The sequence below is a fragment of the Juglans microcarpa x Juglans regia genome, chromosome 5S (assembly GCF_004785595.1).
Source record: "Juglans microcarpa x Juglans regia isolate MS1-56 chromosome 5S, Jm3101_v1.0, whole genome shotgun sequence".
NCBI lineage: Eukaryota > Viridiplantae > Streptophyta > Magnoliopsida > Fagales > Juglandaceae > Juglans > Juglans microcarpa x Juglans regia.
The window spans coordinates 16,309,002-16,318,795 of record NC_054603.1 but is presented as its reverse complement, the minus strand read 5'-3'; the positions used below and the strand labels follow the sequence as shown (position 1 = coordinate 16,318,795).

Below are 9,794 nucleotides of genomic sequence, written 5' to 3'. Positions count from 1 at the left end.
TGCCGGCTGTCCCTTTCCATGCCCTGGGACCTTATTGGTCCGTGCTGCCTTCTCCTCTGACCCAACGGTTGCCATGCGTGCTGTCGTTTCAGCTGTTGGTGCTGCATGGCGTTTGTTGACGTCGCTTCCCTCAGTGTCGCTTCATTTCTCGAGCCCCCATACAGCTTCCCTCCCCTATTTAAAGTGCTCCTCCCCCTCCTCCTTCCTTCTCTACTTCTTCTTGGAAAGTTCCTCTTTCGACCGTTCTTTCCTTCTCCATTTCCCCAGCCACTTCCTTATTCTCCCTCTCCCCAGCCACCTCAAGCACCGTGCTCTCTTTCCTTCCTCTTCTTCAGTCACCATCTTTCCCTCATCTTCCCACCGTTACGATGGCACCTGTTGATGTTGTTCCTCCATACTTCGGGGGGAAACACTGGGTTTCCACTGTCTCCAGTGCTGACCTCAAGGCATTATGCTCTAAGTATGGGATTCCCCCTTCCATGGTTCTGGAAATGCCTTGGGGCGAGCATGCGGTGAACGCTGACGGCACCACCACGAGGGTGGCTCTCTTCTAGTTAATGTTCGCCAATGGTCTTCGCCTCCTGTTCTATCGCCCGGTTCAAGAAGTTTTAAATTACTTTGGGTTGGCCCCTTCACAACTCCACCCTAATGCGTGGTGCCTCATGACTTCCAATTGTATCATCTATCGAATGGTGTTGAGCAAGACCCCAAAAGAATATCCAGACCTCACGCCTCGAGTGTTCTTTTACGCATATCGGCTTGTCTACCAACCGGGTAACGTTGTTAGCTTCCAGGCCCGGTCTTCGGGCTGAAAGATATCTTCACTCAAATAGTGTCACTTGAGCATAAAGGAATGGTCCTGAAAGTTCTTCTTCGTGTCCGGCCCAGAATGGGAATATTCGGAAGGGGAAGCTACCCACAAGGAGTTCCCCATTCAGGAGTGTTGGGGGTACCCCCCCAGCTGCAGAGAGCTTGGATTACCCTGAATCGGAGGGAAGAGGCTCGGTAAGAGTTGGTCACATCTTGGGTGCGGGCCCACCTGAACGAGTCAAAGACCGATGTGATCCTTTCTGATGAGAACATCCGGGACTACTTAACCACACCCAACTGCTTGTACGCCATCAGAAAAAATTTCTTGGGTAGCATCCCACCTCTTAAGACCCGACCCTCTTGCCAAAGATGCGCTTCGAGTCCTTCTAGCCGCCAGGCCAAGCGACAGAAGGTGTGCAACGATTCTCCCCCGCAAAGAGGCGAGGTCGGGGGCTCTACCCCTTTTGGTGGTAGGGTTGGGGAATCTGGAAGACGTTCCTAGATGCCTCGCGTCTAGGAGTCTGTGCGTGCAGAGATTCTGGTTCCCTTGACAAGGGGGACGACGAAGTCATTTCCTAGCGGTTCTGGCCTTGCTGCCGATCCTTCTGCTTCGACCAGTTCTCAGCCCTCCGAACCTTTCCAAGACCTGTTGCTTCCTTTGACAAAAGAATTGGAAGCTTGCAATCTTCAGGCGGTGTTTTTCGCCTCACTGGCACACCCATTCTCTAACGAGCCCAGCTCATTTGAGCCCTTCACTTCTTTTGAGGATACTCTTCAATAGGAGATTGTCGGTAGGGTTCCGTAGGCAGGTTTGCAGACCGGAACCTCTTGCGCAACGCCGACCCAGACTTTTTTCATTTGACGTCAGAGAGGAAGCAGCTCGAAGAGGCTCACATTGCTTCTGAGCGGAGCTTGGTCACTCGGGAAGCAGAGCTGAGGACCACACAGTTGCAGTTGGAGTCAACTCGAGAGGAACTGTAGAAGTCTAGGGAGGAGACAGAGTCTGCCCGAAGGGAGTTAGAGGAATCCCGACGGGGTTAGGCCCTAGCAGTTGGGCAGCGTTCGAGGCTATTGTTTGGGAACTTCAGGCACTCTCATGAGGTCCAACACTTATGGGAACAACTACAGTTGGCGAAGGCGCGCATTGGTGAGCTCTCTCAGTCGGGGGTCCAAAAGTGCATCAACCTCCTATACCGCAACATGGAGATTGCAAACTTGAAGTCTCGTCTGGGTGATGTTACCAAGTTTTCCGAAGAGATCCAATCCTGGATTGCGATCGCCAACGACATCCGGAACGCGGCCTGGTCGTATAGCTACAGTGGTGGCCTCAAGAGGATGCACCAACACCTGTTGCAGCATCCTGAGCTAGACTTGAATACTTTGCCTCTTGCGTCCCTCCCTCCCAGTCCTGAGGAGCAGGCTTTTATCAAGAATTTCGGGAAGCCCGACTATCCTCCCTTCCCTCCAGGCGCTCCCCCCTCCTTCGTCCAAGTGATAGGCTCGGGCCTCCACCCTTTTTCTTTTTGGCGTAACACCTTGTAATTTATATGTAAGGACTCAAATTGAATGAAAGCATGTTTTTGGCAACCGTTGTGTTTTTTGTTTTCCTTTTTCTCTCTTCCATCTCCCTTTTCTTTTGCATAGTTCTAGCGAAGGCTCGGGGCTGGGTCCCGGGCCCGAGACCTTACTTTGTTGGACTGAGGTTGGGACCAACTCTTGAGACTTAGGGCCGTACCCCGCAGCGAGTCTAAGGACTCGTCTCCTTGTGAGGGTAAGGGCTCGACTTTGTTGGACGGGGGGTCAGTTTCGAGTCCTGGGACTTGGAACCTTACCCCGCAGCGAGTCAAGGGACTCGTCTTCTTACTAGTGTAAGGACTTAGTTTTGTTGGACGGGGGGACCAAATCCTGGGACTTGGAACCTTATCCCGCAGTGAGTCAAGGGGCCCATCTTCTTGTGAGTGTAAGGACTCAACTTTTATCGAGTCAAGGGACTCGTCTTCTTGCGAGTGTAAGGACTCGGGTTTGTTGGATGGGGGGTCGGAACCAAATCCTGGGACTTGGAACCTTATCCCGCAGCAAGTCAAGGGACCAATCTTCTTGCGAGTGTACAGACTCGGCTTTGTTGGACGGGGGGTCGGTTCCAAGTCCTGGGACTGGGAACCTTACCCCGCAACTAGTCAAGAGATGCGTCTTCTTGCAAGTGTAAGGACTCAGCTTTGTTGCACGGGAGGTCGAGACCAAATCCTAGGACTTGGAACCTTATCTCGTAGCGAGTCAAGGGACTCGTCTTCTTGTGAGTGTAAGGACTCAGCTTTGTTGGACGGGGGGTTGGAACCAAATCCTGGGACTTGGAACCTCATCTCGCAGCGAGTCAAGGGACCTGTTTTCTTGCGAGTGTAAGGACTCGACTTTTATCGAGTCAAGGGACCCGTCTTCTTGCGAGTGTAAAGACTCGACTTTTATCAAATCAAGGGACTCGTCTTCTTGCGAATGTTAGGACTCGACTTTGTTGGAGGGGGTCAGTTCCGAGTTTGGGGACTTGGAACCTTACCCCGTAGTGAGTCAAGTGACCTGTCTTTTGCGAGTGTTAGGACACAGCTTTGTTGGAGGGGGGTCGGTTCCAAGTTTGGGGACTGGGAACCTTACCTTGCAGCGGGTCAAAGGACCCGTCTTCTTGCGAGTGTAAGGACTCAACTTCTATCGAGTCAAGCGACTCATCTTTTTGCGAGTGTAAGGACTCGACTTTATTTCTTTTAGACCATGGGAGATTTGAGAAAAACATCCTGACGTTCTCATCCATTCATAATTGTTCGTACAAGTTACTGCCTTATGCTTCTACACATAGTACTTTTTTAAGTGTTCGGCATTCCAGGGGTGGGGTAGATCGTGTCCTTGGCTTTCCTTGAGGCGAAAGGAGCCGAGTTGGTTGCTTGCAATGACTACATAAGGCCCTTCCCATCGTGGCCCCAACTTCCCTTCCTCCAGGGTAGTTATTCCCGTCTGTTTTAACACCATGTCGCCTCTTTTGAAGGATTGTGGCCTGACTCATTTGTTGAAGTGCTGCTCTGCCTTACGCTTGTTGCTCGCCATTTGCATCACTGCTTCCTCCATTCTTTCCTCCAGGACGTCCAAGTTCTCGGCTAGCCTTTCGTTGTTTGTGTCCAGGCTGAAGTGTTGGATACGGAACATGAGCTTTCCAACTTCTGTAGGAATTATCGCTTCTCTCCCGTAAGTGAGAGCTAAAGGCGTCTCACTGGTGGGGGTTCGGATAGTGTTTCGGTATGCCCACAGCACACTCGGGAGTTCTTCAGCCCATGCCCTTTTGTGCAGCCCAATCCTTTTCTTGAGGGTGGAGATAAGGGTTTTGTTGGTTGCCTCGGCTTGCCCATTGGCTTGAGGGTGTCCTAGGGAGGAGTACTTTACCTTAATTTCGAGCTCTGTGCACCATTCCCGGTAGTGTGTGCAGTCGAACTGTCTCCTGTTGTCTGATACGAAGCTCTGTGGTATGCTGAATTGGCAGACTATCTACTTCCACAGGAACTTCGTGATGGTTCGGGAGGTGATGCTCGTGAGTGCCTCCGCTTCGACCCACTTGCTAAAGTAATCGACCACAACCATGACAAACTTGGCTCCTTCCCTGGCTACAGGAAAAGGGCCAATCAGGTATAGGCTCCATTGGGCAAAAGGCCAAAGGGCCATGATTAAGGTCAGCTCCTCTGCTGGGCAGTGCGAAATGGGAACCGGGCTAGTAGTATCCGGCCTGGGTTACTCTTGTAGCTAAGGCCCTTCCTCCTAAGTGGCTTCCACAAATTCTTTGGTGGATTTCTGCTAGCACGTACTGGGTTTCGTCCAATGAAAGGCACCCAAGGAGCACCTCAGAGAAACCTCTTTTATATAGAACTCCTTCCAGCAAGGCCGCCCTGTTCCTGACTTTCTGTCCTTCTTCCCTGTTGCTGGGTAGTTGCCCTTCCTGCAAGAACATCTGGATGTCCGTCGCCCATTTGGGAGGTGCTGGGACCACAACAGACACTCCCTCCCCTATGGATGGGGCATCGACCGTCCGGACCACGGTGTGTTCTGGAAGTGGGACCTCCTCTTGGCCCGATGCAGCCCTAGCTAGGCGGTCTGCCCTCGGCACCTATTGAATGCTAAAGTAACGGAAGCGGTCGCGCTCGTTGCAGGCCAGTTGGAGGTATTTCTTCAGTCTTTCTCCTTTTGTGGCAAATTGCCCTAGTTCCTGGCTAACCACAACTTGGGAATTATTCATTACTTCTATTTCCTCAACCCCTAGTACCCATGCGATTGACATCCCCGTTAAGAACGCTTCATACTCGGCTTCATTGTTTGTTACTTTAAAGGCCAACTTGACTGCATAGTTGTGCTCTTCTCCTTGCTCGGTGATGATGTGCACCCCGACTCCTTCGCCAGCACGGCAAGACGAGCCTTCTATGTAGACCTGCTAGGGCTTTCCTTGGGGAGCATCCGGTACTTCCTCCGAGAAGCTGGTGAACTCAGCGATGAAATCTACCAATACTTGTCCTTTGATTATGGCTCAAGGCTGGTATTCTATGTTGAATTCGCTGAGCTCGATTGCCTATTTGGCGAGCCGTCTCGAGGTGTCCGGTTTTTGTAGCACCTTCTTGAGGGGAAGGTCGATGAGCACTTTCATTGAGTGGGCCTAAAAATACGGCCTTAATCTCCTTCCTGAGATAATCAGGGCGAACACCGGCATTTCCGTTCAGGGGTACCTTGCCTCTGCACCACAAAAGGTTCGGCTCACGTACTAGATGGGCCACTGCCCTTCTTCCATTTCCCAGACCAGTACAACCGATACAGCGTGTGGGGACACTGCCAAGTACAAAATCAAGGTCTCACCTGGTCTTGTCTGGCTTAGTAATGGGGGGTAACTCAGGTATAACTTTAGATCGGTGAAGGCCTTTTCGCAAGTCTCATCCCAATTTTGGGCCTTCCTTAGGACTTTGAAGAAAGGTAGGCACCGGTCGGTTGATCGGGCGATGAACCAGTTCAAGGCTGCCACTTGTTCGGTCAGCCTCTGGACTTCATAAAGGTTACGGGGGGAAGGCATTCCCATCACTGCTTCTACCTTCTCAGGATTCGCTTTGATCCCTCTCTCCGAGACCATGTACCCCAGGAACTTACCTATCTCCACACCAAACGCGCATTTCAACGGGTTGAGCTTCATCCAATATTGCCGGAGGACGAAGAACGTTTCTCATAGATCTGTTAAATGTTTTCCAGACTCTTTGCTTTTCACCAACAGATCATCTACATACACTTTCATATTTCGGCCAATCTGCTGTTTAAACATTCGGTTGACTAATCAATGGTAGGTGGCCCCTGCATTCTTCAGGGGTCACCTACAGATCTGTTTAAACATTTTTTCGTCGTCCAGATTCATCTTGATCTGGTTGTATCTGGAATAAACGTCCATAAAGCTAAGCAGGGGATGCCCTGCCGTCGAATCTACTATTAGGTCGATACGCGGTAAGGGGAAGCTATCTTTCGGGCATGCTTTATTCAGGTCGGTGAAGTCGACACACATCCGCCACTTCCCATTGGCCTTCTTCACCAAAACTACTTTAGATAGCCATTCCAGATAGTGGACCTCTCAGGTGCATCCTGCCGCTAGGAGGCGATCTATCTCTTCGGCTATCGCCCCATACTTCTAAGTTCTAAAACTACGCCATTTCTGCTTAACTTTTCGAGCCATTGGGTCGACGCAGAGCCGGTACTCAATGATGGAATTGTCGATCTCGTGCATGTCCTCGTTGCTCTAGGCGAACACATTTCGGTGTTCGATGAGGAGAGATACCGGGCAGCTCTCATCTCCGGGTCTAGCTTAGTCTCGATCTGGACCTGTCGTCCTGGTTCTTGTTGATCGATGGTCACAAGCTCCAAAGGCACATTGGGTGCGGCCTGCCGGAGGGTCTGTTCATTGTGGACTTCTCTGTCCCATTCAGTCAAGACTGGGGGCGAACCCAGCTTGGGTGCTTCTTTCGGCCTTTCGATCAATGCTACGACTTTGACCTTATGCCTCAATTCCCGGTCGTAGAATTCCTGAACCAAGACCTGCTGGCACCAGATTTTGCCCACCCTCGAGTCGGTGGGAAACTTCATTTTGAGGTGGTAAGAGGACGTCACCGCCTTTAAGCTGTTCAGGGTGGGGCGTCCTAGTATGACATTATACGAAGATGGGGCCTTGACGACTAAGAAGTCGGTCATGGTGGTCGCGCTCCTAGGCGCCTTCTCCGCTAGGACTGAGAGAGTAATGGCCCCCATCGGTTGAACAATGTCTCCCATGAAGCCCTTAAGTGGCATTGGAGCTTGGCGCAGTCGCTCTAGGTCAATGCCCATCTTGACAAAAGCTTCCCAAAATAGGATGTCGGTCGAACTGTCGTTGTCGATCAAGATCCTCCGTGTTCTGAAGTTTGCCACTTGCATTGTTACCACCAACGCATCGTCATGTGGGTGGAGCATACCTTCATCCCCTTCGTCGAAGGTTATCGCGGTGCCTCTAGTGCGCCGTGGTGTCTTGCTTGCACCTTTTTCGACGCTGAACACTTCCTTGTAGCATGCCCTCCGGGAGTGTGCCTTTCCGGCCGACGACGTGGCTCTACCTCCCGCGTATCCTCCTGCAATTGTGCTGATCTCCCCGAGCGATCTGTCCTCCACTGGGGGGTTTCTTCGCCTTCTGACCCTAGCTCCCTGCCTCCTTGGGCTCTCTCCCTGCTGGAAGCCCGGGCGCCTACCTCCGTGTCGGTCCGTTTGATCCTTTGACCAGCACGCCCGATTCTTCTGCTCTTCTTCCTTTATTCTCTTCAGGGCATAGTAGTCCCAAGTGTTGTGTCGGTTATTCATGTGGTACTCATAGAATGGGCGGTTTTCCACCTCTCGAGATCATTCTTTTTTGGGGCTCGAGTGTTAGTTCCCTTATACTGCCAAGTTTGTGTGGGTGTGCCCCCCTTCTTGGGGCCGAGCTGGTGCTTCTCTCTTTTTCTTCACGTTCGACGCTCCCCTCCTTTCCCCTCTTCGATCGCGGTTGGGTCGCTGCCTTGATGGCTTTAGGCCGGCCCGCTCTACCTCTGATTTTCGCTGGGCAGTCAGGGCCTCGAAGGTGTCTTCAGCGTTAATGAACCCATCCGCTCGGTCCATGAACTCCCTTAGAGTGGTAGGAGTCTTTCGTGCTATCACAGACATAAACGGATTTAGTGGCCAGATTCCTCCCAGGAGTGCTACCAACGTGATCTTCTCGTCTTGGTTGTCTATGGTCATGCACTCCCGGTTGAACCGCGAGAGATATGACTTCAGACCCTCGTCGTCTTGCTGTTTAACAGTAAGGAGGTAAGTTGCCTGGTGCCTCCTTTTACGACTAGCCAGGAATTGCACCATGAAGAGGCAGGCGTGCTCCTCAAAGCTTCCTATTGATCCTGATGATAATGACCCGAACCAGGTCCGGGCGACTCCCTTCAGAGCTAGTGGGAAGGCTCGGTAGACGACTTCTCCTGGGAAACCGTGCAAGGTCATGTGGGTCTTGAAGGTTTCCAAGTGCTCCAACGGGTCTTTGGATCCGTCGTGTGCTTCCATCTGGGGGACTTTGAACTTAGGGGGAAGCGGTACAGCCATGACTTCCGCGTTGTACGGGAGGTCGGAGCTGACGAGTAGCTGGTCTACGGTTGATGGGGTGTCCATCTTCTTCTCCATCTCTGCACACTTGTCACCCAGCTCTCAGATTTTGAGGTGCATCTCGTGTCTCTCTTCTTCTGCAGTAGTGTCTATTGGGGCCCTCATCAAATCCTCATGCTCGTTGCCACTCGGTTCTGCTCCCCCCACCAGCTCCTCGTTGGCAAACCTGAGGGCTGCATTCTCCTGGTGGAGTATCCCCGTTTCCTCTGTTAGCTTTCTTATGGTCTCCTCCATACTTGCAAGTCGTGCTTCTATTGTTTCTTCCTCATGATCCCCCCTTCTTGTAGTTTGAGACTGCGTTGTTGCCGGCATGTAAAACATACGCTTTTATGAAAAAATGAATCCCACAAATGACGCTACTGTTGATGTCATGTTTCACAGCCCGAGCAGTACCACGAGGCCTAAGCTCCACGTTACCTGCAACTAAGAAGGAAAAGAGGCTTCGGTGACTCCTCTAATCACTCTGATGCCTAACTCCGTGAATGATTCTATGGAGAAGAGCACAGAAATACAGAACGATGGTAAGAGTTATCGGACAGAGAGTGAGAGAGGCTCCTGTAGAAGGGATCCCTCTATTTATACCTGATTCGGGTTCCACTATTCGAGGGAGATCATGGTGCGTTAGGTGTTAGACCTGTCACCACTCATTTTCTTGTCGTCCCAGTGTCTCAGTCCTCGGCCTAGCGGGAGATCGTGCCGTGTCAGTTGTGCTAGGTCTGTCCCGCAACCACCTCCCTGCCATGATAGTGCATCAAATCTCGGGCGAGCCGTCCTTCGTACGTGAGGCGTGCCGTTGCGTGTCGGGTCTTCTGACATAGGCATTCATCGCGACGTGCCTTGGGTCTGTCGAATCTATGATCGGGCACGTGCCATCATCTGCGTGTAATTGGGCGTCCTGTCCGGTGCTTTGTGATAGGGTTTGGCAATTTGCCGAGTCTCAGGATGTTCTCCTTGGCACCTCAGGCTTAGTTTGGGTAGTGAGAATACCTGAGAAGTGTTGAGAATGTTTGTGAATAGTAGTGAAAAAGTAATGAAAAAGTAATAATAAAATATTAAATAGTAGTAAAAAGCAGGTGAAAAGTAATGAATAGTAGAAAAGTAGGTGAAAAGTAATAATAAAGTAAAGAATAGTAGTGAGAGTATCTCAAGTACTCTCACTACCCAAACACGCCCTGAGTTTGGTGTCGGCAGGCAATCCCGGGTTGGTTCTCGCTCGTTACCCGATATGTGGTCTCGGGGTCTCCAGCTTCCTCCCTTGGGCCTGAGGTTCCATAGCGCGA

At 51.4% G+C, this 9,794-nt stretch overlaps 1 protein-coding gene across 1 annotated transcript; it reads right to left on the bottom strand.

Moving 5' to 3' along the window:
- Nucleotides 1–7,761: 7,761 nt before the first annotated feature.
- Nucleotides 7,762–8,532, bottom strand: LOC121267140. Its single transcript, XM_041171008.1, has one exon. The coding sequence runs from the start codon at nt 8,530–8,532 to the stop codon at nt 7,762–7,764; it is 771 nt and encodes a 256-aa protein (XP_041026942.1).
- Between the last annotated feature and the right edge of the window lie 1,262 nt (nt 8,533–9,794).

Coding starts and splice junctions, on each gene's coding strand:
- LOC121267140 (XM_041171008.1), bottom strand. CDS start 8,532: ATGGAGAAGAAGATGGACACCCCATCAACCGTAGACCAGCTACTCGTC.